A 27,511-nucleotide genomic window follows, 5' to 3' on the forward strand; every position below is an offset into this window, starting at 1 on the left:
TGAACTCAAAGGCTCGTGTTTTGAGATTTTGAGGACATTCAAGCTTCAAACGGGAAAAAATACCCAATAGGAGGCTCATTTACGATGATTTTGAACAGCTGTGTAAGGTCATTGTCATCACCCCCATTTTATAGGGGGATGGGGATGGGATGGGAGGACCATCATTTTTTCCACAATGTTTACAGTCCCCTTCCCCCATATGCCTGGATCCTCCGAGCTACAAGACCCCACAGTGCTGCAGGGAGCCCTTGAGTCCAGACTCTCCATCCAGTGCTCCTGGGGGCGGATGCCCAGCCCAGGGTCCGGGGATCCATCTGAGCCCCCTTTGCCCCCATTCCCAGTCTATTCTACTCCAGAACAGGTCAATGGCAGGGTCTGCTCCTGCTCCACGGATGCCAGGCCCAGCAGGGTGCAGCAGCTTCTATTTCATGGCAGCATCTAGGGTTCCCCCACAGGATGTGTGGCAACAGGTGCCGGGCAGACAGGAGGCAGGTGCACTGGAGCCTGGAGGAGCTCTGGGTTATTTGGGTCCAAATTTGACTCCTGTGTGTGCTGCGTAGCCTCAGGCGAGTCACTCACCCTCTCTGAGCCTCAGTGATCACATCTGTAAAATACAACAGTTATGGTTTTCAGGGGGTGGTTGTGGGAATTTGGTAGGGAATCATGTGAGTGGATGGAATGGGCTGGGTATGCCATAAGTGCTTAATAACCAGCCGTTGTGATTGAGATAGTCGCTCTTCCTGTCTGTAAGACAAAGTGGATGTTCCCGTTTCTCCTTCAAGCCTCCAGGCCCTGATCTCCCAGGAGCAATGGACATCTAGCCCCTCACCCCCCGGGCAGGGTTGCACCCCTGACCGTCTGGCCCCCTGGGCCTCAGGACCTTGGCCTTGCACCTGTCTCCATCCTCCAAGGACAGTTGTGTATCCAGGGCCAGCTCAGGGGCACCCTCAGGTAGCTCTGCCTTCTCAAGAAGCTCAGTCCTCTCGCCTTTGTCCCAGGACATCTCCACCACCAGGGCCTCCTGCAGGGATGCCTCTTCCTGGAAGTCCACTGGGTTGATCCACTGCCAAGTCTGCAGAGGGAGGGTAGGGCAGAGTTCTACTTCCTATCCACAGCAGGATGGAACGGACCGGGTCTCTGCTGGCTAAATTCTCTAAAATCCTGAGACCTGGATGGGCGCACTGGCTCACACCTGTCATCCTCGCACTTTGGGAGGTTGAGGCGGGTGGATCACTTGAGGTCAGCAGTTTGAGACCAGCCTGGCAAACATGGCCAAACCCCATCGCTACTAAAAATACAAAAATTAGCTGAGCTTGGTTATGCACGCCTGTAATCCCAGCTACTTGGGAGGCTGAGGCAGGAGAATCATTTGAACCCAGGAGGCAGAGGTTGCAGTGAGCCGAGATGGTGCCACTGCACTCCAGGCTGGGTGACATTGCAAGACTCCATAAAAAAAGAAATATATGGCCGGGCGCGGTGGCTCAAGCCTGTAATCCCAGCACTTTGGGAGGCCGAGACGGGCAGATCACGAGGTCAGGAGATCGAGACCATCCTGGCTAACACGGTGAAACCTCATCTCTACTAAAAATACAAAAAAATCATTAGCCGGGCAAGGTGGCGGGGCCTGTAGTCCCAGCTACTCGGGAGGCTGAGAGGCAGGAGAATGGCGTGAACCCGGGAGGCGGAGCTTGCAGTGAGCCGATCGCGCCACTGCACTCCAGCCTGGGCGACAGAGCAACACTCCGTCTCAAAAAGAAATAAATAAAATAAATAAAAAAAATATATATATATATATATATATATATCCTGAGACCAATTTGAGGATGAACTCTGCCTCACTGACCCCCATTCAGCCCCTCTTAGGAAGAGCACTTCCCTCTCTCTTTGGGAAATTTCCCTCCCCTCTTTTCACAGATGGTGTGGCTGACAGTGCAGTGGCCCCACCTCAGCTCTAGCACTGGTCATGTGACCCTGGCCAGCCCACCCATCAGACCCTTCCCTAACCCTCTGGTTCCAGCCATAGGCTCAGGGAAGAACCTGTGAACCAAGTTGGACCAATCAGTGATGGCCCTGAGACTGTTGCCCTAGGTAATGGGGAGAATGGACACTCTGCTTCCAATCAGAGAGGCTCAGCATGCCTGGGGGAGAACCCTGAATGGGCAGCTCCGAGATAGACCCCAATCGCTGGATTCAGCCATATCTAGAAGCCCACTCCCTTAGGATTTTTCCATCAGGTGCCCTTTATAATAAAGCCACTTTGAGTTCTGTTTCTAGTGCCAGGAAATGTACCTCTGCTTGCCTGTCTTTAAAATGGGAAGGGGTTTGGAGCACTGGTTTTGGAGTCCTTACCTTGATGGATTGGAGGAGAATAAAATGAGCTAATGCGTGACCCTTGTCCAGCGTGTGCACCCAATAAAAAGACTTAGGATTAGAAAAGGAGTCCTTACCTCCTTCCCTGCAGGGAACTGAATGGCAGAGCTGGCACAGGGTGTGGGCAGCGGCGGGCACAGGTGCTGTGTGGCCCTGAAGAGGAAAGGGGGACGGTGAGAGGAGCTGAGCATTTTTTTTTTTTTTTTTTTTTTTGGAGATGGAGTCTCACTCTGTTGCCCAGGCTGGAGTGCAGTGGCGCGATCTCGGCTCACTGCAACCTCTGCCTCCTGGGTTCAACTGATTCTCCTGCCTCAGCCTCCCGAGTAGCTGAGATTACAAATGCGTGCCACCACACCCGGCTAATTTTTGTATTTTTAGTAGAGACAGGTTTCGCCATGTTGGCCAGACTGGTGTCCAATTTGTGGCCTAAATCGATCTGCCTGCCTCAGCCCCCCAAAGTGCTGGGATTACAGGCATGAGCCGCTGCGCCCGGCTTGAAAGCAGCTTTCAATCAGACATGCCCACCAGTGTCACCGCCCCTTTCCATGGGAATGACCCAAGGACCCAAAACTTACTACCCTTCCCTAGAAATTTCTGAATGGGATCACTTGAGGTCAGGAGTTCAAGACCAGCCTGGCCAACATGGTGAAACCCTGTATCTACTAAAAATACAAAAGAAATAGCTGGGTGTGACAGCACGCACCTGTAGTCCCAGCTACTTGGAAGGCTGAGGCATGAGAATGGCTTGAACCTGGGAAGAGGAGGTTGCAGTGAGCCAAGATCGTGCCACTGCACTCTAGCCTGGGTGACAGAGTAAGACTCCACCTCAAAACAACAACAACAACAACAACAACAAAAGAAAATAAAAGAAAAAAGAAAAAGAAATTTTGCATAAACTGCGCTCTTAATCTGTATGCAATTAAAAGTAAGTATAAATCTGACTGCAAAACCGCTCTCAGTGGCTACTCTCCGCCTACAGGGAAGCCGTGCTCTGCAGAGGCAGTCACGGAGCTATAACTGCTTCTTCAGTAAAGCTGTTTTCTTCTACCTCTGGCTTGCCCTTGAATTCTTTCCTAGGCGGAGCCAAGAACCCAATCAGTGGGCTAAGCTCCACTTTGGGGCTCCCCTGCCTGGCATCATTACCATTGCTATGGTAACGGTAAGAGGTGTCAATTACCTGTTCAGGCCAAGGTAGCCAAGGACGCCCACGAGAAGGATGCTCAGGAAGCTCCCCAGGGAGGCGAAGAAGATGAACCAATCAGAAACCTGCACTTCTGGGGTGGGAGAGCGTGGGTTGGCAGAGGGCTACCTCCTGCCTCTTCCTCAGGGAAGGAGCTGGGAGGGCCCGGTTTCCCCATGAACTTGCTGCTGACCCTGGTGCACATGCCACAGGCTTCTCACTGGGAGACCACAGAACCCACCTGCCCAGTAGCTGTCAAGGAATAAAGGCCTGGCATGCAGGAAGTGTTCAAGACTCTGTGATTCCAGGCCGGGCACAGTGACTCATGCCTGTTACCCCAGCACTTTGGGAGGCCAAGGCGGGCAGATCACCTAAGGTCAGGAGTTCGAGATCAGCCTGACTAATATGGTGAAACCCATCTCTACTAAAAATACAAAAAATTAGCCGGGTGTGGCGGCGGGCGCCTGTAATCCCAGCTACTCGGGAGGCTGAAACAGAGGAATCGCTTGAACCCGGGAGGCAGAGGTTTCAGTGAGCAGAGATCGCATCATTGCACTCCAGCCTGGGCAACAAGAGTGAAAATCTGTCTCAAAACAAAAAAAGACTCCGTAATTCCAAGAGCCTACACATAGGGCACATGTGGCTGCCCCTGGACCCAGGCCTGCCTGCCCCACACCAACTCTGACTCTTGTTCTCTGGGTTCCAGTTGGTACTCTTGGAACTGAAAGGACACCGTGGCATGTACAGGGATCATTTGATCTCTGAATCTCTTATAACCATACACCCCAGACAACAGAGCCTGTGTTGTTCTCTTCCTTCTCCTCCTTCTCCTCCTCCCTCTTCTTCTCTTCCTCTTCCTCTTCTTCTTCTTTCTCCTTCTTCTTCTTCTTTTTTTTTTTTTTTTTGAGACAGGATCTTGCTCTGTTGCCCAGGCCAGAGTGCAGTGGTGCGGTCACGGCTCACTGCAACCTTGAACTCCTGGGCTCAAGCCATCCTCCCACCTCAGCCTCCTGAGTAGCTGAGACTACAGGTGTGTGCCACCACACCCCACTATTTTTAAAATATTTTTTTGTAGAGATGAGGTCTCACCATGTTGCCCAGGCTGGTCTTGAACTCCTGGGCTCAAGCAATCCTCCAGCCTCAGCCTCCCAAAGTGCTGGGATTACAGGCGTGAGCCATCACACCAGGCTTCGCCTGCATCCTCCTTATTTTTGCATTGATTTATTTCTCACTCAATGAACAGATTCCTGCACCTCCCTCCTCCCCAAGAGCCCCCAGATACTTTGACACATCTACCCCCAACCCACGGTGTCAGACCAGGGAGGAGGGACAGTTGTAGACAAGGGCATGGCCAGAAGGAGGCAGAGAAGGCTTGCTGGAGGAGGGAACTTTTGAGCTGAGTTTTGAAGGATGAATAGGAGTTGGACCGTGGGGAAAACAAACATTCCAGGCAGGAGGGAGGGACGGGCCTGCATGGGCAAGGCTCCTGGAGTGTGAGAGGAAGCTGCAAGAGAAGGCAATGGGAGCAGGTTGAGCTGCTGCTTTTTCCTGAGGGCAGTAGGGAGCCATGGAGGGAATGAGGGTGAGGGCAGGGCTGCTAAGATCATTATGGGAAGCGCAGTGCAAATAACTGGGTCCCACCCCCTCCACTCACTGATGCTGAAGCGCTGGGGCTGGCTCCAGGCACCCCTCAGCCACGCCGTGTCTGCTCGCACCTGCACGGTGTAGGCTACACCAGCCCGCAGGTCACTGAGGGTTACTTGGGTCTCTGTGGGCTGCACGGGATGCTCTGCAGTGGGAGAGGCAACCCTGAGTCCTGGGACCCCTGGAGGCAGGGCTTGGACACAGGACCAAACTGAGGACTAGCTAAAACAGGTGCTGGGCTTTCCATAAGACACGCCCACCAGTGTGCCATGTCAGTTTACCATTACCATGGCAACACCCAGAAATGACCACCCCTGTCCATGGCAATGATCCCACAACGCGGAAGTGACCACCCTCATCCTAGATACTTCTGCATAAACTGACCTTTCATTTGCATATAATTAAAAGCGGGTATAAATGTGAGAGGTAACTACCCTGCCTGTGGGGTGTTCCCGCTCTGCAAGGAGCACGACTGCTGCTGCTGCCGTACATGGCCACTTCAGTAAAAGTTTCTTTTTTTTTTTTTTTTTTTTTTGAGACGGAGTCTCGCTCTGTGGCCCAGGCTGGAGTGCAGTGGCGGGATCTCAGCTCACTGCAAGCTCCGCCTCCCGGGTTCACGCCATTCTCCAGCCTCAGCCTCCCGAGTAGCTGGGACTACAGGCGCCCGCCACCTCGCCCGGCTAGTTTTTTGTATTTCTTAATAGAGACGGGGTTTCACCGTGTTAGCCAGGATGGTCTCGATCTCCTGACCTCGTGATCCGCCCGTCTCGGCCTCCCAAAGTGCTGGGATTACAGGCTTGAGCCACCGCGCCCGGCCAAGTAAAGGTTTCTAACACCACCGATGTGCACTTGAACTCTTTTCTGGGGAAAGTCAAGAACCCTCCCAGCTAAACCCCATTTTGTGGGCTTTCCTGTCCCTCATCAGATCCCCGCTCCAGGCCTCGGTGTCCTCATCTGTGGCATGGAGACAAGTCATCCCTGCCTGATGAGAGTCCAACTGCTGCTACATGTGAGGGGCAGCCTCTCATGGATGAACCCAACACACCATAAGCACTTGGCTGGTGCCCACCCAGCCTTCTCCAGGGTCTGCAAGGGGTGATCAAGACCCTCAAGTTCAGCTGGGTGCAGTGGCTCATGACTAATCCCAGCACTTTGGGAGGCCAAGGTGGGAGGATAGTTTGAGGTCAGAAGTTTGAAACCAGCCTGGGCGAGGCCGGACATGGTGGCTCACACCTGTAATCCCAGCACTTTGGGAACCACAAGGCGGGTGGTTCACCTGAGGTCAAGAGCTCGAGATCAGCCTGGTCAACACGGTGAAACCCCGTCTCTGCTAAAAATACAAAAATTAGCCAGGCATGGTGGCAGGTGCCTGTAATCCAAGCTACTTGGGAGGCTGAGGCGGGAGAATTGCCTAAACCCGGGAGGCGGAGGTTGCAGTGAGCTGATACTGTGCCACTGCACTCCAGCCTGGGTGACAGAGCCAGACTCCCTCTCGAAAAGAAAAAAAAAGAAAAAAAACCCAGCCTGGGCAATATAGCAAGACCTTGTTTCTACAAAAAATAAAATATTAACTGTGCACGGTGGTGTATACCTCTGTTTCCAGCTACTAGGGAGGCTGAGGTGGGAGGATCGCTTGAGCCCAGGAGGTTGAGGCTGCAGTGAGCTATGATGGCACCACTGCACTCCAGCCTGGGCACAGAGTGAGTCCCTGGCTATAAAATTAAAAAAAAAAAAAGGCCAGGCGCGGTGGCTCACATCTGTAATCCTGGCACTTTGGGAGGCTAAGACGGACGGATATAAAAAAAAATTAAATTTAATTTTAAAAAAAAAACCTGAAGTATAATTCTCTTGTTTTTGTTTTTTGTTTGTTTTTGTTTTTGTTTTTTTGAGACAGAGTTCTCACTCTGTCGCCCAGGCCGGAGTGCAGCGGTGCAATCTCGGCTCACTGCAATCTCTGCCTCCCGGGTTCAAGTGATTCTCCTGCGTCAGCCTCCCAAGTAGCTGGGATTACAGGCATGTGCCCCCACCCCGGTTAATTTATATATATATATATATTTATTTTTTTTTTTTTTTTTTTTGAGGCGGAGTCTCGCTCTGTCACCCAGACCGGAGTGCAGTGGCCAGATCTCAGCTCACTGCAAGCTCCATCTCCCAGGTTTACGCCATTCTCCTGCCTCAGCCTCCTGAGTAGCTGGGACTACAGGCGCCCACCACCTCGCCCGGCTAGTTTTTTGTATTTTTTATTAGAGACGGGGTTTCACCGTGTTAGCCAGGATGGTCTCGATCTCCTGACCTCGTGATCCGCCTGTCTCGGCCTCCCAAAGTGCTGGGATTACAGGCTTGAGCCACCGCGCCTGGCCTAATTTTATATTTTTAGGAGAGACGGGGTTTCTCCAAGTTGGTCAGGCTGGTCTCCAACTCCTGACCTCAGCTGATTGACCCCCCTTGGCCTCCCAAAGTGCTGGGATTACAAGCACGAGCTACCGCGCCCAGCCAATTCTCTTGTTTTAAGGGTCTGATAACCAAGGCTCAGAGAGGGACAGCAAGGTGCCCAGGGTCACACAGCAAAGGAGATCTCAGGCTAGGATCCTCCCTTCTTACCCGAGCCACATCTGCACTGCCTCACGTACCTGACACCTGGTTGCTGTCTTCATCTCGGCAGCGGACAACATACTCCTTTAGGACGCCGGGACAGGTGCTCAGTGGGGATGGTGCCCAGTCCACGGACACTGAGTCCAAGCTATGATTCTTCACCGAGACGTGGTGCGGTGTCCCAGCTGCTGAGGCTGCAACCAGTACCATTGTCATAGTAAACGCCAAGAGTGCTGGTCGAGGCCTGGCACAATGACTCGCGCCTGTAATCCCGGTACTTTGGGAGGCCGAGGTGGGTGAGTCATTTGAGGCCAGGAGTTCGAGACCAGCCTGGCCAATATGGCAAACCCCTTCTCTACTAAAACTACTAAAATTAGCCAGGCATGGTGGCGGGCACCTGTAATCCCAGCTACTCAGGAGACTGAGTCAGGAGAATCACTTGAGCCCAGGAGGCAGAGGTTGCAGTGAGCCTAGATGTCGCCCACTGCATTCCAGCCTGGGCGACAGAGCAAGACCCTGTCTTAAAAAAAAAAAAAAAACAAAAAAAAAAACAAAGCCCGCCATGGCGACTTATGCCTGTAATCCCAGGACTTTGGGAGGCCAAGGAGGGCAGCTCATTTAAGGTTAGGAGTTTGAGACCAGCCTGAGCAACATGGTGAAACCCTGTTTCTACTAAAACTACAAAAATTAGCCGGGCGTGGTGGTGGGCGCCTGTAATCCCAGCTACTCGGGAGGCTGATTCAGGAGAATCGCTTGAACGCAGGAGGCAGAGGTTTCAGTGAGCCAAGATTGTGCCACTACATTCCAGCCTGGGTCAGAGAGTGAGACTCTGTCTCAAAAAAAAAAAAAAAAAAAAAAAGGAGTGCTGGTTGAGCACTTCCTGAATGCCCAGCCTCCCACTGTCCAGAGACGGGGGTAGCATTGGCCACAGAGTCAGGTGGGCTGGGTTTTAATTCTGGTTCTGCCACTCAGTCACTGTCATTTTCCTTCCCTGGGCCTCAGTTTTCCTATCTATAAAATGGACAATGCTGGCCGGGTGCAGTGGCTCACACCTGTAATCCCAGCACTTTGGGAGGCCAAGGCAGGTGGATCACGAGATTAGGAGTTTGAGACCAGCCTGGCCAACAGGCTGAAACCCCGTCTCTATTAAAGATACAAAAAATTAGCCAGGCATGGTAGCGCACATCTATAATCCCAACTACTCGGGAGGCTGAGGCAGGAGAATCGCTTGAACCCGGGAGGTGGAGGTTGTAGTGAGCCAAGATTGTGCCACCATTGCACTCCAGCCTGGGCAACATGGCAAGACTCTGTCTCAAAAAAAAAAAAAAAAAAAAGAGGACGATGCTGTTAAGCCAGACAGAATGGCTCACACCTGTGATCTCAGCACTTTGGAAGGCTGAGGTTGGTGGATCTCTTGAACCCGGGAGTTCAAGACCAGAAGACCAGCCTGGGCAACACAGTGAGAGCCTGTCTCTACAGAAAGAAAAAAATTTGCCATCCATGGTGGCATATGCCTGTAGTCCCAGCTACTCAGGAGGCCGAGGTGGGAAGATCACTTGATCCCAGGAGTTCGAGGCTGCAGTGAGCTATGATTGTGCCACTGCATTCCAGCCTAGGAAACAGAGCAAGACTCTGTCTCCAAAAAAAGAAAAATATGAACAATGCCACTCAGAATGTCTTTGCTGTCCACCGAGCTGACCTCCATATGTCTGGCCTGACGTGCTGCAGGTGCCTCTAAATGCTCATTCTCTTCTCCTGACACTGAGAGTTCCTGCTGAATCCTCCATAGAGATAAACCTGCAGGTGGCTGAGTGCAATGGCTCACACCTGTAATCCCAGCACTTCAGGAGACCAAGGAGGGAGGATCGCTTTAGTCCAGGAGTTTGAGACCAACTTGGGCAACACAGTGAGACCCTGTCTCTATTTTACTTTATTTATTTATTTTGAGACAGATTCTTGCTCTGTCGCCCAGGCTGGAGTACAGTGGCACGATTTTGGCTCACTGCAACCTCTGCCTCATGGGTTCAAGCAATTCTCCTGCCTCAGCCTCCCGAGAAGCTGGGATTACAGGCACCCACCACCACACCTGGCTAATTTTTGTATTTTTATTTATTTATTTATTTTTTATTTTTTTAATTTTATTTTTATTTATTTATTTTTTTTTTTGAGACGGAGTCTCGCTCTGTCGCCCAGGCTGGAGTGCAGTGGCCGGATCTCAGCTCACTGCAAGCTCCGCCTCCCGGGCTTACGCCATTCTCCTGCCTCAGCCTCCCGAGTAGCTGGGACTACAGGCGCCCGCCACCTCGCCCGGCTAGTTTTTTGCATTTTTTAGTAGAGACGGGGTTTCACCGTATTAGCCAGGATGGTCTCGATCTTCTGACCTCGTGATCCGCCCGTCTCGGCCTCCCAAAGTGCTGGGATTACAGGCTTGAGCCACCGCGCCCGGCCTAATTTTTGTATTTTTAGTAGAGACAGTGTTTCACCATGTTGGCCAGGCTGGTTTCAAACTCCTGACCTCAGGTGATCCACCCACCTTGGCCTCTCAAAGTGCTGGGATTACATGTGTGAGTCACCACGCCCAGCCTCTATTTTTTTTTAAAATTATTTAAAAAGAAAAAATAATGTAAACCTGCAGGTTTGGGTCACTTACCATTGCCCCCAAAGTGGTAGGTGGACAGGACTGTAGACCACAAGGTGAGCTTCTTTGGGTGCGCAGAGGCAAAGATAGTAATGTGGTAACACTTTTCATGCCCCATTGCCCCAGACTCTCGACTCCAGCTGTAGGTTGCTGGAAGGATAAGCAAAGACCAGGCCATTCAGTAGATTGTGTTCCCACCTCTGCACCTTACCTTTGCATTGGCTGTGCCAGCTGCCAGGAACCCCCAGAAAACTCCTACTCATGCTTCAAAGCCCTTGCACCAATATCCCCTCCTCCAGGATCTCCTCTCTGTGCAATGCCCCCAATCCCATCCCCATCCTCCTCTAACCCAGCCCTTACTCCATGGAACCAGGGCTTTTTTTTTTTTTTTTTTTTGAGGCGGAGTTTTGCTCTGTTACCCAGGCTTGAGTGCAATAGCGCGATCTTGACTCACTGCAATCTCCACCTCCCGGGTTCAAGGTATTCTCCTGCCTCAGCCTCCTGAGCAGCTGGGATTACAGATGTGTACCACCATGCCTGCCTAATTTTTATATTTTTAGTAGAGACAGGGTTTCTCCATGTTGGCCAGGCTGGTCTCGAACTCCTGACCTCAGGTGATCCACCTGTCTCAGCCTCCCAAAGTGCTGGGATTCCAGGCGTTAGCCACCTTGCCAGGCCAGTGGGGTCAGGGGTTCCGTGTCCAGTTCTGTCTCCTCAGGCTGTGAATTCCTCAAGGAACAGGCTGAGGTTGAGGCTTTCTGGGGCTCTGGCAAGGCCCAGAGCAGGAAGCAGGAGAGTGAGAGGCTACCTGAGCCTCACAGTCCCCTCTTTCCCTAAAGACTCATTAATTTGCCACCAGCATCTCACGAACTGCCACCTTCCCTGGCGCAGTTGAATATTTAACAAACACCTTAGGATGTGAGATTCATTACCTGCAGGTGTGCGATCTGCCTGGAACTGAGCTCAGGATGCCAGCAGGAGGTTCCAGACCCATATGGGTGAGAGGCTCTGAACCTCACCCTGTCCCTACCTCTGTGTGATCTCGAGTAAGCAGCAACACCTCTCTGGGCCTTAGACACCCGCTATGTGCCTTCCCTGCAGGTTTGAACCCACCAGGAGCTAAAAGGGAGGGCACAGAGGAGGAGCAGAGGCAGGCCATTCCAGGCCATTACCCATTCCAGCCGGATCCGGGTCTTGTGGCGCAGTCAGGTTGCAGGTGGCAAGGCTTCCTTCCTGGCCCACGGGCTGCCATTCAATGCAGTACGTCGTGCTCTGAGCCCGGGCTGGCCAATACATAGTGGTTCCGTTGGTTCCGACGCTGATATTCAGAGCCACTGGTTCTGGAAGGAGAGGGGAGAGACCCATCAGACAGTTGCCGTCTCTCTCCCCAGCCCCCTTCTCTGGCTCCTGCAGCCTCTCTCCCACCCTTTCGTCTATACCTCTGACCCTACAGGCCAGGGTGTCTGTGTTTGGCTGTTTCCCTGCACTGGAGGCTGCCTGGGGAGTCACGCAGAAAGAGGGTAGCAGATGGCGTTTGTTTTTTTTTGTTTTTTTTCTTTGGAGACGGAGTCTTGCTCTGTCGCCCAGGCTGGAGTGCAGTGGCATGATCTCAGCTCCCTGCAACCTCCTCCTCCCGGGTTCAAACGACTCTCCTGCCTCAGCCTCGTGAGTAGCTGGGACTACAGGCACATGCCACCATGCCCGGCTAATTTTTTTTTTTTTTTTTTTTGGTGGAGGCGGGGTTTCACCGTGTTGCCCAGGCTGGTCTCAAACTCCTGACCTCCAGTGATCCACCTGCCTTGGCCTCCCAAAGTGCTGGGATACAGGCGTGATCCGCCGCATCCAGTCAGCAGATGGTGTTTGAATGAGCTGAGTCCTCCTCCACCCTAACTGCTGTCTCCTTGCCAGGATATTCACCATGAGGGCTTCCTGTACTGCCATTACACCCACCTCCAGCCTTGTAGGCGTCTCCGGCTGCGGCAGATACCTGGCCGCCTACCGCTTGCCTTGCCTGGGCGGAGAGTGAGATGCAAGACCAGGCTCCCCGGCCTGACTGGCCCCACTGGTGGTCTCATGCCAAACTCAGAAGCACGAGCACACACCCACTCAGTCCCTGGGCAAATCTCTCCCACTCCCTCCCGCCAGGGTGTCTGCACGAATGTCAGAGACGGATACTGCTTGCAATTCTGGGGATAGCAACAGCCGTTTATTGAGTACCGACTGCATGTGCCAAGCCAATGCTGAGAATTTTACAGGCACCATTTCACTATGATATGGGACCAGGCTGGGTGTGGCAGCTCACACCTGTAATCCTAGCACTTTGGGAGGTGGAGATGGGTGGATCGCTTGAGCCCAGGAGTTCGAGACCAGCCTGGGCAACATAGGGAGACCTGTCTCTACAAAAAATAAAAATTAAAAATTAACCAGGTGTGGTGGTGCACGTCTGTAGTCCCAGCTACTCTGGAGGCTGAGGCGGAAGGATCACTTGAGTCTGGGAGTTCATGGCTGCAGTGAGCCATGATTGCACTCTAGTCTGCCAACAGACTGAGAACCTAGCTCAAAAATAATAATAATAATAGTAGGTCGGTCACGGTGGCTCACATCTGTAATCCCAGCACTTTGAGAGGCTGAGGCAGGTGGATCACCAGCCTGGGCAACATGGTGAAACTCCATCTCTACTTTTTAATACAAAAATTAGGCTGGCATGGTGGCTCACGCCTGTAGTCCCAGTGCTTTGGGAGGCCAAGGCAGGCAGATCACCTGAGGTCAAGAGTTCAAGACCAGCCTGGCCAACGTGGTGAAACCCCATCTCTACTAAAAATGATCCGCCTGCCTTGGCCTCCGAAAGCATGGGGATTACAGGCATGAGCCACTGCACTCGGCTGATTACTGAATTTTTGATATACCCCTAAATTAGGCACTGCTTTACAATTTTCTGCTTCACTCCTCTCACCCTGGTCTAGCTGAGGCTCAGAGTAGGTGCTCAGCTCTGAGGGGCCCTCATACCGCCCTCCCCACCCAGAGGAGGCACCTGTGTGGGTGTCAGCAGGAATGTGCCACGTCTGGTTTGGGCCAGGACCAAATCGGTTCGAGGAGATGACAGCCACATTGTAGGCAGCACCCGAGAGATAGGGCATTTTCTCCAGGGGCAGGGTCCTGGTGGCCTTGGCCTTACACGGGCAGGACAGCATGTGGAGCTGCAGTTGGTAGGTGACCTCCGCTCCAGGCGCCGGCCCTTGACAGCCTTCTGGAAGCTCCAGCTGGGTTGGCTGTCAGGAGTATGAAAGACAGCTCGTGGGGACCTGATCACATTCATCATCCCATAGGGAGACAGCAGGACACAGCCTATGAGGACAGACTTGGCCAAAGGCCACAGTCGATAACACGCATCAAAAATTAAAAAAATAATAAACCTCAATGCTGGCAAAGCTGCTGTGAGACAGCCATTCACCGCCCGCACACATCTAGCTTGGGGGAAGTGAGAAATTGACAAAACCCACTGACATTCAGGAAAAAAAAATGTTTCCATCTTTTAACCCAGTTACCTCAAGCAGAACATTTTTCCTTAGGAAAGGAATTTGAGTTAGAGGAACATAGGAAGTAAAGGATTTTTGCTACAGCCTTATAGTAACAGCCCATTAGGGACCTGGCTAAGACAACTATGGTAAAGTCAATGAGTGGAATATTTGCCAGTTTTGTCTCAACAGAAATAGTCCCTCTGTGCCTCAGTTTCCCTCTCTGTAAAATGGGGCTAATCAAACTGCACTTAATGGGTTGTTTTGGGACTTTTTTTTTTTTTTTTTGAGACAGAGTCTCACTCTGTCGCCCAGGTTGGAGTGCAGTGGCGCAATCTCAGCTCACTGCAAGCTCCGCCGCCTCCGGGGTTCACGCCATTCTCATGCCTCAGCCTCCCGAGAAGCTGGGACTACAGGCGCCCCCCACCATGCCCGGCTAATTTTTTTTTTTTTTTTTTTTTTTGTATTTTTAGTAGAGACGGGGTTTCACCATGTTTGCCAGGATGGTCTCGATCTCCTGACCTCATGATCCACCCGCCTCGGCCTCCCAAAGTGCTGGGATTACAGGCGTGAGCCACCGCCCCCAGCCTGTTTTGGGACTTAAAGCAATAACCTGCTACCCAGGCAAATGCAGTCATCATTGTCTCCTTCCTGGCCTTCTGGCTTCTGTGCAATTCCCACACACTCTGTTTCTCACACAGGAGCCAGGGAAAGCCTGTGAACATCTGAGTCCAGTCATGTCCCTCCCCTGCTCACACACACTCCATGGCTCCCTATGACCTTCGGAGTTAAACCCACAATCTGCCCACTCACTGCCACCTCTACTTCTCTTTCCCCTCCATCTCCCACTTGCTCATCAGCCTCCAGCCTTTTGCCTCCTGCTCCCCATCCCAGGCCACCCCACAGCCCTGTGATAGCCCCGTTACCTGCTCTTTCAGGGTCAGCCGCCTCCTCCCATCCCGGCCCAGCTGCTCCACTGAGAATCTCACCTGAGGCTGTGGGGGATTTTCTGCAATCAGAACCAAACCAACCAGACGAATTGGAAGGAGAGAAAGACTGATGGATGTTTTCTTTGTAAATGATGGATTCTCCACATTCACAAAGTGAGAATCCCTTGCTGCCCCAAATTGCAGGAAAGAGAAAAAACTGGAGGAAGAAAAATTAACACCATTCGCATCCCCAGGGATAACTGCCACCTGTAATTTCATGTTGTCTAAGGTTTTTGGTTTGTTTGTTTGTTTGTTTGTTTGTTTGTTTTCTACCGCCCAGGCTGGAGTGCAGTGGTGCGATCTTGGCTCACTGCAACCTCTGCCTCCCGGTTTCAAGCGATTCTCCTGCCTCAGCCTTCCGAGTAACTGGGACTACAGGCGTGCACCACCACGCCTGGCTAATTTTTTATTTTTAGTAGAGACGGGGTTTCACCATGTTGGTCAGGCTGTTCTCGAACTCCTGACCTTGTGATCTGCTTGCCTCGGCCTCCCAAGCTGCTGGAATTATAGGCATGAGCCACCTCGCCTGGCCTCTAAGTTTCTCTTTGAATGCAAATGTACTTCTCCGCATGGTTTTGTTGTTGCTGTTGTTTTACAGACTAGAGACAGGGTCTCGTTTTGATTCCCAGGCTTGTCTCAAACTCCTGGCCTCAAACAATCCTCAGGCCTCGACCTCCCACAGTGCTAGGATTACAGGCAGAAACCACAGCACCAGGCCTTTCTGCATGATTTGAAACCCTCTCACTCATTTCCCTGTTGCCCAGGGTCAGGGCAGCAGCCATTTAGTACACCCTGCCACCTGCAGGTGACATTGTCCTTGAGACACTGTGAGGTTCAGCCCAATGATTCTCACTTGATAAAGCTCTGTAGCGGGCGGAGTGCAGTGGCTTGTGCCTGGAATTCCAGCACTTTGTGAGACCAAGGCGGGACGATCACTTGAGGCCAGGAGTTCGAGACCAGCCGGGCCAACATGGTTAAACCCCATCTCTACTAAAAATAAAAAAAATTAGCTGGGTGAGGGTGCGGTCACCTGTAGTCCTACCTGGGAGGCTAAGGCAGGAGAATCACTTGAACCCGGGAGGCGGAGGTTGCAGTGAACCAAGATTGCACCACTGCACTCCAGCCTGGGTGACAGAGCAAGACACTGTCTTAAAACAAAACAAAAAACCCTAAAGTGAGTGCGGCAAGACCAGATGCCACATTGTCAGGGTTTGAGCACCCATTTCTCCCTCTGCCTTATTTCTAGCACTTACCACCTTGTTTCTAATACCTGCTGCCTTATTTCTTTTTCCATCTTATTTTATTATTATTATTATTATTATTTTACTTTTTGAGACCGAGTCTGGCCCTGTCGCCCAGGCTGGAGTGCAGTGGCGCGATCTCCGATCAATGCAACCTCCACCTCCCGGGTTCAAGCGATTCTCCTGCCTCAGCCTCCCAAGTAGCTGGGATTACAGGCATCAGCCACCACGCCCGGCCCCATTTTATTTTATTTTTTAGAGATGGGGTCTCACTATGTTGCCCAGGCTGGTCTCAGATCACTGGCCTCAAGTGATCCTCCCGCCTCAGACTTCTGAGCAGCTCGAACTACAGGGTGCACCACCACCTCCAGCTGCTGCCTTATTTCTAATGCTTGCCCCTGTTCCTGTGCCCGGAGTGATCTTACCAGGGGGAACACACACAGGGCTGCTCCACTTGCTCCAGGAACTCCCCTGGCTCCCCAGCCGCCGTCGTCGGAGCTGGAATTCCTGGGCCACATTCATCTCCAGGGGACAGAGGCAGGACTCTGGGGAGAAGCAGGTCAAACATCAGGCTGTAAGAATTCTCCAGGACTTGGCACCAGTCACTTAGCCATCATGCACTTATTGAGCTCCAACTGTGTACAGAGCCATGTGCTGGGTCCTGGGGGCTCAGCAGAAGCAGGCCAGGCCCTGTCCTCTTAGGGCCTCCAGGATCACCCACATCCATCCCTGCCCTCAGTTCAAGTCCCGGCCATGGCCATCCCTTGGGTCATGACCTTGGCCAAAGGCTTCTCACCCCCTCCAAGTCTTGATTTGTTTCCCCACTTAGAATATGGAAATAATCCAATACTGAACTATGAGGCAGGGTAAGAGGCATACAAAAAATTCAGCATTGGACCTGGCATACAGTAGGCGCTCAATTAATGCCAACTTGTTGCAGCTGTTGTTGTCATTACTATTATTATTCTCACCAGTATCATCATCCTGAGGTCCGCAGTCGCCCTAGAATAAGAATGTATTCATATATTGTTTTGCGTTTTAATGCTGAAAAATATCTGCTGTTTTACAATTATTTATTTATTTACTTATTTATCTGAGACAGGGTCTCACTCTGTCATCTAGACTGGAGTGCAGTGGCGTAATTATGGCTCACTGACGCCTCAACCTCCCAGGGTTCCGTGATCCTCCTGCCTCAGCCTCCTGAGTAGTTGGGACTACAGGCACGCACCATCACACCTGGCTAATTTTTGCATTTTTGGTAGAGACAGGGTTTCGCCATGTTGCCCAGGCTGGTCTCAAACTCCTGGCCTCAAGCAGTCCCACCCCAGCTTGGCCTCCCAAAGTGCTGGGTTTACAGGTGTGAGCCACTGCACCTGGCTACATTTTTTTAAATTAAAGACTATACCTTCAGGGATTATTTCTATAGTTAATTACTAGAGAACCTTCTCTAGGTTCAAACCTTCTTTAGAAACATATAAAGCAGTAAAAAATTATTATAACTAAATTTTGAAAATTAATAATTATTTTTACTAAACACAATGTGGGATCCTGGATTGAATCTGGGAACAGAAAAAAGACATTCCTGGAAAAATTGGTGACATTCAAATAATGCCTGGAGTTTATATAAGACATTAACATTTAGAGGAGTTTGGGTAAGGGGTATATGGGCGTTCTCTGCACTAGTTTATAAAGTAACATTTCTGAAAATTGAAGATTATTCCAAAATAAAAAAATTATTTTAAAACATTTTAGTGGGACCCAGGCGCAGTGGCTCGTGCCTGTAATCCCAGCACTTTGGAAGGCCAAGGTGGGCAGATGACCTGAGGTCAGGAGTTTGAAACCAGCCTGGCCCACATGGCGAAATCCCGTCTCTTCTAAAAATACAAAAATTAGCTGCGCGTGGTGGCAGGTGCATGCCTGTAATCCCAGCTACTTGGGAGGCTGACGCAGGACAATCGCTTGAACCTGGGAGGTGGAGGTTGCAGTGAGCTGAGTGCCACTGCACTCCAGCCTTAGCGACAGAGCAAGGCTCCATCTCAAAAAAAAAAGAAAAAAGAAAAAGAAGAAACCACCTGAGGGGCTAGGGTGGGGGTTGGTTGGGAGCGGGGACAGACGCAGTGATGGTGAGACTGATTTGAGGGTGAAGGTGCCCTGGAGAGGCCCGTGTCCACCCTGGACTTGGGAAATAAACTCACCAACTTCCATGAGCTGCTGGGCGTCCGGTGCCGGAACTGCACCTCAGCACCAACCTGGTTATCCGGGGTCTTCCACTCCATACGCAGCTGCCCAGCCAACTTGGACACCTTGATGTCTCCCAGAGGAGGCTTATATTTAACTGGAAGCAGAGGCAAGGATTGGCGAGGGGCAGCCCACACGTATGTCAGTTAATGGGCCCTGAAAATCTACCCGGTCCAGAGTAAGCAACTGAATCCCTAAATATGAATTAGTGGACACCTTGCAGGTCCCAGCTAAGCCTGGTATACTATGATTCAAAGAGTCAAGATTTATACACAAGCCACATATGGTGGCTCACCCTGTAATTCCAGCATTTTGGGAGGCCAAGGCAGGAAGATCACTTGAGTCCAGGAGTTCGAGACCAACCTGGGCAACATAGTGAGACCCCCATCTCTACATAAAAATTAGCCGGGCATGGTAGTTCATGACTGTGGTTCCAGCTACTTAGGAGAGTGAGATGGGAGGATCACTTGAGCCTAGGAGGTTGAGGCTGAAGTGAGCCCTGATCGCACCATGGCACTCCAGTCTAGGAGACAGAGGGAGACCTTGTCTCTAAAAAATCAACAAATAGGGCCGGGCGCGGTGGCTCAAGCCTGTAATCCCAGCACTTTGGGAGGCCGGGACGGGCGGATCACGAGGTCAGGAGATCGAGACCATCCTGGCGAACACGGTGAAACCCCGTCTCTACTAAAAAAAACACAAAAAACTAGCCGGGCGAGGTGGTGGGTGCCTGTAATCCCAGCTACTTGAGAGACTGAGGCAGGAGAATCGCTTGAACCCGGGAGGCGGAGGTTGTAGTTAGACGAGATCGCACCACTGCCCTCCAGCCTGGGTGACAGAGCAAGACTCTGTCTCAAAAGAATAAATAAATTAAATTAAATTAAATTAAAATTTAAAAATAAATAAATAATTTTTCATAAAGATTGATACACAGGATCCTGCTAGTGAAGATATCTTTAAAATATTAACACCCATTGCTGGCAAGGCTGTGAAGAGACGGGTACTTTTGTGAATTGCTTGGCAGAGGATAATTGATTCTGACAAGCAATTCACAAAAGTGCTTGTCTTTTGAGGGTGATCCGCCCGCCTCGGGTGCTGGGATTACAGGCATGAGCCACTGTGCCCAGCCAATTTTTTTTTTTTTTTTTTTTTTTTAGAACTCTCAGGGAAATTGTACTTAGTTTTTAGATCCGTTTCAAGGAACCTGACCTAAGGAGAGACATAAATTAGCATAAATTAGTCTTGCTGCACTGTGGCCATACCCTGCCTGATTCTTTATTATATTACTGTATAAATTGAAGAGGTATGATGGTTTGATGTACATATGCACAGTGAAATGATTACTACAGTAAGCAATGTAACATATCCATGGCCAGGCACAGGGGCCCACGCCTATACTTCAAACACTTCGGGAGGCCAAGGCAGGAGGATCATTTGAGCCCAGGAGTTCAAGACCACCCTGGCCAGCATAGCAAGACCCCATCTCTTAAATATATATATACACACACACACACACACACACACACACACACATATCCATCACCTTCTGTAATTACTTTTTTGGTGTGTGATGAGAACACCTAATTTTTTTTTTTTTTTTTTTGAGACAGAGTTTTGCTTTGTCACCCAGGCTGGAGTGCAGTGGTGTGATCTTGGTTCACTGTAACCTCCATCTCCCAGGTTCAAGCGATTCTCCTGCCTCAACCTCCCAAGTAGGTGGAATTACAGGTGCCCGCCACCACACCCGGCTAATTTTTGTATTTTTAGTAGAGACGGGATTTCACCATGTTGGTCAGGCTGGTCTCGAACTCCTGACTTCAGGTGATCCTCCCACCTTGGCCTCCCGAAGTGCTAGGATTACAGGCATGAACCACTGCACCCAGCCCTAAAATCTGTTATTTTAGCAAATTTTCAATATACAATATGCTATTTTTAATTATAGTTCTCTACTGTACATTGGAACTCTAGACTTATTTATGCTGCGTAACAGCCAATTTTATTCCTTTGACCTACATCTCCCCCATTTCCTCCTTCTCCCCATCCCCAGTAACCACGGTTCTACTTTTGGTGTCTAGATATTCGACCTTTTTTTTTTTAAAGATTATACACGTAAGTGAGATCATGCAATATTTTTGTGTCTGTGCCTGGCTAACTTCACGCAGCATAATGTCCTCCAGTTTTGTCCATGTTGTGGCAAATGACATGATTTCCTTCATTCTTTTATTTTCTTTTCTTTTCTTTTTTTTTTTTTTTTTTTTTTTTTGAGACAGCGTCTTGCTCTGTCACCCAGGCTAGAGTGCAGTGGTGTGATCTCGGCTCACTGCAACCTCTGCCTCCCAGATTCAAGCCATTCTCCTGCCTCAGCCTCCTGGGTAGCTGGGATTGCAGGCACGTGCCACCACACCAGGCAAATGTTTTGCCTTTTTTGTGTGTGTTGCTATTGTTTTTTAGATGGAGTCCCGCTCTGTCGCCAGGCTGGCGTCCAGTGGCTCAATATCAGCTCACTGCAACCTCTGCCTCCTGGGTTCAAATGATTCTCCTGCCTCAGCCTCCCCAGTAGCTGGGACTACAGGCGCGCGTGGCCTGCACCTGGCTAATTTTTGTATTGTTAGTAGAGATAGAGTTTAACCATGTTGGCCAGGATGGTGTGGATCTCTCGACCTCGTGATCCGCCCACCTCAGCCTCCCAAAGTGCTGGGATTACAGGCGAGAGCCACCGTGCCCGGACAAATACATGGTGTTGAGTCATGAGAACAGATATTCAGAACCCAAGCAGCTCCTGGTAGCATTATGGACAGCAGAGAGAAACCAGAAGCAGCCTCAGTGCCCAGGAATAGGGGATTGGTAAGAGGACCATGAAAGACTGCTTTGTCACAATAGTGTTTGTGTGACACTACATGAAGTGACAATGGCTAGTAGTATCAAGTCCCTTGCCAGGGACCAGGAATTCCCCTCCAGCTCCAGCCTTGCAGCCTGATGGCCTCTGGGTATAAAAGGGACAGTGGGGAGAACAAGGTGCTAACCTGACTTGTAGAGCTGCAGGGTCACCTCAGGAGATTTCTCTGTCCGGTTCCTGGCCCAGGATTCCACCCAGAGCGTGACGGTGTGCAGCACAGACACCCCGGCCTGGTCGGAGAACTGCAGCCTGGTGGCTGAGCCTGCGGCGAAGTAGCAACAGCGCCCAGAGCTAAGGCTGCAGCAGGAAGGAGCGTGTCAGTGCCGAGTCTGGGGTCCTGGTGGACCCCACAGCCGACTTTGTGCATCAAATCCCGGCATCATTTTATGGCTGTTTGTTTGTTTGTTTGTTTGGAGATGGAGTCTCGTTCTGTCGCCCAGGCTGGAGTGCAGGAGTTCAAGACCAGCCTGGCCAACATGGTGAGACCCTGTCTCTACTAAAAAATACAAAAATATAAAAATTAGCAGGCACGGTGGCGTGTGCCTACAGTCCCAGCTACTCAGGAGGCTGAGGCAGAAGAATCACTGTAACTCGGGAGGCAGAGGTTGCCATGAGCTGAGATCATGCCACTGCACTCCAGCCTGGGCAACAGAGCAAGACTCCGTCTCAAAAAAAGAAAAAAGAAACAAGTAAGTAGATGGATGGATGGATGGAAGGAGGGATGGATGGATGGAAGGATGGATGGATGGATGGAAGGATGGATGGATGGATGGATGGATGGATGGATGGATGGATGGATGGAAGGATGGATGGATAGATGGATGGATGGATGGATGGATGGATAGATGGATGGATAGATGGATGGATGGATAAGTGAAAGGGTGAAGAAAAAAGGACTAAAGAGACCCTCATGGCCACCCACCCTGGGATGCCTACCCTCACTGACCACCCCCCACCACAATCCTCCAACCCTCTCTTCTTAGATGAGAAACAGAAGCCCAGGAAGGTGTGTTGACCCAGCCAAGATCACGCATCCGAGAGTAGGGGCACCAGAGGGGGTTGGAGCAAGAGTGGGATGGTGGGTGAGGGTTTAGGAATTATAGAGGGGTCCTCACCAGCACCGCAGGAAGTGGCTGACCCCAGCTGTGGGACCCTCATACTGCCAGGAGCACTCGTAACCAGCGCTGGATATCCGATAGCAGCTCAGGTCCCTAGGGCCCGAGGCTGAGCCTGGAAGAGATCCTGTAGGCTTGGGAACAGACCAGAGTCTGGAGGGGTCTTTGTGCCCAGGACAAATCTTTGTGATGCTTACATCTTTCAGTGTCACCTCAGCCTAAACCCTCCCTGCGTCCTTCCTACCTCATCTCCCGACATCTCTCACCTCAACCTATTCGGAATCCTCAGCCTTCGAACTCGTCCTCAAAGAGGCCAGATGTCCTGCCACCTCCCTCTCTATTCCTCACTCTCCTTCTGGTGTTGTTTTTTTTTGGGGGGGTGCCCTGGGCCCCAGCTTCCCTCCTCTGGTTCTTCAAAACACATCATCACATGCAGTATAGACATTTGTTTGCCTGTTGTCTATCTCTTCCACTAGGCTGTGGTCTTGGGAAGTCAGTTGAGCTCACAGCCCCCTATGTCTAGATCCATGTGCGCACATAGAAGGTGCTCAGTAAATCGTTATCAAACAAGAGAATGGACGGTGTGTCTGCTCAGTGTCAGACCCTTTGCAGGGCGCATTATGAGCATAAATGTTCCAACAGTATGTCCGGGCGTGATGGCTCATGTCTGGAATCCCAGCACTTTAGGAGACTGGGGCGGGTGGATCACCTGAGGTCAGGAGTTCGAGACCAGCCTGGGCAACATGGTGAAACCTCGTCTCTACTAAAAATACAAAAATTAGCTGGTTGTGGTGGCAGGCACCTGTATTCCCAGCTACTTGGGAGGCTGAGGCCGGAGAATGGCTTGAACCTGGGAGGTGGAGGTTGCAGTGAGCTGAAATCAGGCCACTGCACTCCAACCTGGGCAGCAAAACAAGACTCTGTCTCAAAAATAAATAAATAGGCCAGGCGAGGTGGCTCATGCCTGTGAGCACCCAGCACTTTGGGAGGCCGAGGCGGGTGGATCATGAGGTCAGGAGATCGAGACCATCCTGGCTAACACGGTGAAACCCCGTCTCTACTAAAAACAATACAAAAAAATTAGCCAGGTGTGGTGGCGGGCGTCTGTAGTCCCAGCTACTCAGGAGGCTGAGGCAGGAGAATGGCATGAACCCCAGAGGCAGGGCTTGCAGTGGATCCAGATCATGCCATTGCACTCCAGCCTGGGCGACAGAGCGAGACTCCATCTCAAAAAGAAAAAACAAACAAATAAATAAATGAATTAATTAAATAAAATAAATGTTCCAATAATTTATTGGGGGGGGCTTCAAAATGCTTAAAAGGTACTTTCTCCCATGTACCGACCAATCTGAACGGACATAGACACCAGCCCTGAGACCGTGCTAGAGAAGTGATAAGGTTCAGAGAGGAGGCTGGCTGCTCCAGGGCACCTTGAACCTGTTGAGAATGGGCCAACAGGTGGTGGGGTGGGGGCTCCCAAGACCACAGGTGTGGCTGGGTCTTCGGCCGGGTGGCAGAGGCCATGGGAGGGGCTGCTGTGGATGGGGTCAGGTAGAGCCCTACATAATCCTCAGCCAACAATGAGGAACTGCTCCAAACCTGAGTCTGCATCCGGATATGGTGGGTCCTGAAAACAGCACTCACTGGTTCTGCAGGCAGCTGCAAAGGCAATGAAGACATAATGACATCCCTGGCCTTGCACTGTGTGGGGAGAAGGGCTCAGCCTTGGGGTCTACACCCAAGTGATCATCAGCCCTCCCACCCACCCACCTTCCCATCTATGCACCCACCTACCACCACTCATCCATCCATCTGCCCATGTATTCATCCACCCATCTACCCATCCATCCATGTATTTATTCATCTATCCACCATCTACCCATCCATCCACCCATGAATTCATGCATTCATCCATCCATCCATCCATCCATCCATCCATTCATCCATCCATCCACCCACCCACCCACCCACCTACCCGTCCATCCATCCATGTACTTATCCATCCATTCACCCATCTACCCATCCATCTATCCAATCATCCATGTATTCATTCATCCATCCACCCATCTACCCATCCATCCAACCACCCCACCATCCACCCATCCACCCATCTATCCATGTATTCATCCCTCCATGTATTCATCCATCCATCCACCCATCTACCCATCCATCTATCAATCAATCCATGTATTCATTCATCCATCTACCTATCTACCCATTCATCCATCCATCCACCCCACCATCCATCCATCCATCCACGTATTAATCCATTCATTCATCCACCCCACCATCCATCCATCCATCCATCCATCCATCCATGTATTAATCCATCCATCCACCCCACCATCCACCCATTTATCCATCCATTCATCCATCCATCCATGTATTCATCCATCCATTCATCCATCCACCCCACCATCCACCCATTCGCCCATCCATCGTGTATTCACCCATGCATCCATGCATTCATTCGTCCAGTATCCATTCACCCAACCGTCCATCTATCCATCTACTCACCAATCTATCCATCCATACATCCATGTATTCATTCATCCATACACCCACCCATCCATCCATTTATCTACCTACTGATATATCCATCCAGCCACACATCCATCCATCCATCCATCCATCCATCCATCCATCCATCCATCCATGTATTTATTAATTCATCCATCCATCATTTAACCACCCATCCACCTGTCTATCCATTCATCCACCGCCCTTTAGTCCTCAGAGGTTGAGATGCATATTTGGGAGATACTCTCAGGAGGTCCCCCCAGCAGGAAAGAACAGTAAGACCAACAGTCTGGAGGGCAGAGAGAAGTGGAGGTGTGCCTGGGGTGGCACCAGTGTCTGAAGCCAGCATGGGGAGAGACACTAGAGGGTGCATGGCAAGGAGAGGTCTGCCAGGGCTGGCCCAGGCAAGCACACTTGGCCCACTAGCAGTTGGGGCAATAATTTATAACATTTCCCCAGGAGGCAGCGACCTCCTTCAGCCACTGGGACCCTGTCTCTGTAAAAAGTACGCGCCAAAAAGATTAACCTGGCACGGTAGTGTGCGCCTGCAGTTCCAGCTGCTCAAGGAGCTAAGGCAGGAGGATCACTTGAGCCCAGGTGGTCAAGGATGCCGTGAGCTATGATCAGGTCACTGCACTCCAGCCTGGGCAACAGAGTGAGACCCTATCTCAATAAATAAATAAAAACGGTATATGGGAGGATGTGCATAGGTTATATGCAAATACTTCACCATTTTATATTAGGAACTTAAGCATCCTTGGATTTTGGTATCTGCAGAGGGTCCTGGAACCATTGCCCCATAAATACAGAGACAACTGTATACATTATATTATGTATGTCTATCTATTGTAAACTACATACATAAGATACTATACCATGTATACCTATTAGATACATACTTGCTTTTCATTCATTCCTTCCTTAGTTTTTTTTTCTCACTGAACTCAGGGAGGTGGTGGAAGAGATTTAGTGCATTTCACAGAAGAGAAAAATCAAGACCGGAGGAAAGATGTCTAAGTTCGATCCCAGAAGCCATGACTGCCCATCTCCCATTTGACAGCAGGAAAGACTGAGGCACAGAGAGATGAAACCAACCCACACAGCAGGCCCACAGCTCTCCACACATACACGTGCCTCCCCCCGGCAAGACGAGCTGCCATGCCAGGGTCGGGGGACTCACCACCCTGCCTGGATCGTAGGAAGAGGAGGAGGAGGGGGACCACCCAGGTCACCAGCGGCCCCATTGGATCCACGCAGAGCCCCACAGCCCCAGGGGAGCCTCTCTGCCACCTGCGAGGTTCAGCCACCCCGTCCCCACTCCGGAACACATTGAAGCTGAACAAGGGAAAAAGACCAAAAAAAAAAAAAAAAAAAAAAAGTGAGTGTCACAGCCCATCCCTAGTGCAAGTCAAAGCGAAAGAGAAACCCAGGAAGTCAGCTCCGTGGTGGTGGTGATGGTGGTGGCCACAGACTCACCTTTGAAGCAAGTCAGGGTTCTAGGGGTTCTGCCCTGCTGGCCCCAGACCTGAACTGAACACCCAGATGCCAGCCCCATGGGCCACCTGTAGTTCCATGCACTTGACCAGGTCCCTGGCCCTCTCTAGCCGATTTTTTTTTTTTTTTTTTTTTGAGATGCAGCCCTGCTCTGTCACCCAGGCTGGAGTGTGGTGGCGTGATCTCCACTCACTGCAACTTCCACTTCCCGGGTTCAAGCGATTCTCCCGCCTCAGCCTCCCGAGTAGCTGGAATTACAGGCAACTGGCACAACACCCGGTTAATTTTTGTATTTTTGGTAGAGATGGGGTTTCACCATGCTGGCCAGGCTGGTCTCTAACTCCTGACCCCAAGTGATCCTCTTGCCTCAGCCTCCCAAAGTGCTGGGATGACAGGCGTGAGCTACCGTGCCCGGCTGCCAAATTCTTTTTTTCCTTCTTTTGAGATAGGGTCTTTTTTTTTNTTTTTTTTTTTTTTTTTTTTTTTTTTGAGACGGAGTCTCGCTGTGTCCCCCAGGCTGGAGTGCAGTGGCGCGATCTCGGCTCACTGCAAGCTCCGCCTCCTGGGTTCACGCCATTCTCCTGCCTCAACCTCCTGAGTAGCTGGGACTACAGGCGCCCGCCACCACGCCCGGCTAATTTTTTGTATTTTTAGTAGAGACGGGATTTCACCGTGGTCTCGATCTCCTGACCTTGTGATCCGCCTGCCTCGGCCTCCCAAAGTGCTAGGATTACAGGCATGAGCCACCGCGCCCGGCTGAGATAGGGTCTTGATCTGTGACCCAGGCTGGAATGCAGTGGCCCAATCACGGCTCACTGCAACATCAACCTCCCCAGGCTCAGGCCATCCTCCTACCTCAGCCTCCCCAGGAACTGGGACTACAGGCATGCACCACCATGCCCAGCTAATTTTTGCTTTTTTTTTTTTTTTTTTTTTTTTTTTTTTTAGAGAGGGGGTTTTGCCATGTTGCCCAGGCTGGTCTCAAACTCCTGGGTTCAAATGATCCATCCGTCTTGGCCTCCCAAAGCGCTGGGATCACAGGCGTGAGCCACCGCACCGAGTGGCTCGCCAACTTCTGAGTC

At 51.0% G+C, this 27,511-nt stretch overlaps 1 protein-coding gene across 3 annotated transcripts; it reads right to left on the reverse strand.

Annotated features, from left to right (window-relative positions):
• Nucleotides 1–26,357, reverse strand: IL12RB1 (interleukin 12 receptor subunit beta 1). 3 transcript variants are annotated; one of them, XM_025367652.1, is made up of 17 exons: nt 26,116–26,357; nt 24,015–24,074; nt 22,416–22,530; nt 21,428–21,597; nt 18,365–18,504; nt 17,141–17,171; nt 16,595–16,714; nt 14,866–14,948; nt 13,456–13,693; nt 11,597–11,764; nt 10,437–10,574; nt 7,825–7,980; nt 5,205–5,339; nt 3,548–3,644; nt 2,448–2,523; nt 894–1,072; nt 1–604 (listed from the first exon to the last, which is right to left on the reverse strand). In XM_025367652.1, exons 1-17 carry the CDS (start codon nt 26,177–26,179, stop codon nt 592–594), a joined length of 1,983 nt encoding a protein of 660 aa, XP_025223437.1. In that variant the 5' UTR covers nt 26,180–26,357; the 3' UTR covers nt 1–591. The 3 variants fall into 3 exon arrangements, with proteins under 3 accessions (XP_025223437.1, XP_025223436.1, XP_025223435.1); XM_025367651.1 differs by having other exon boundaries at nt 881–1,072; XM_025367650.1 differs by lacking the exon at nt 1–604 and having other exon boundaries at nt 725–1,072.
• Nucleotides 26,358–27,511: the final 1,154 nt, after the last annotated feature.

Source organism: Theropithecus gelada, chromosome 19, assembly GCF_003255815.1.
Source record: "Theropithecus gelada isolate Dixy chromosome 19, Tgel_1.0, whole genome shotgun sequence".
NCBI classification, from domain to species: Eukaryota; Metazoa; Chordata; class Mammalia; order Primates; family Cercopithecidae; genus Theropithecus; species Theropithecus gelada.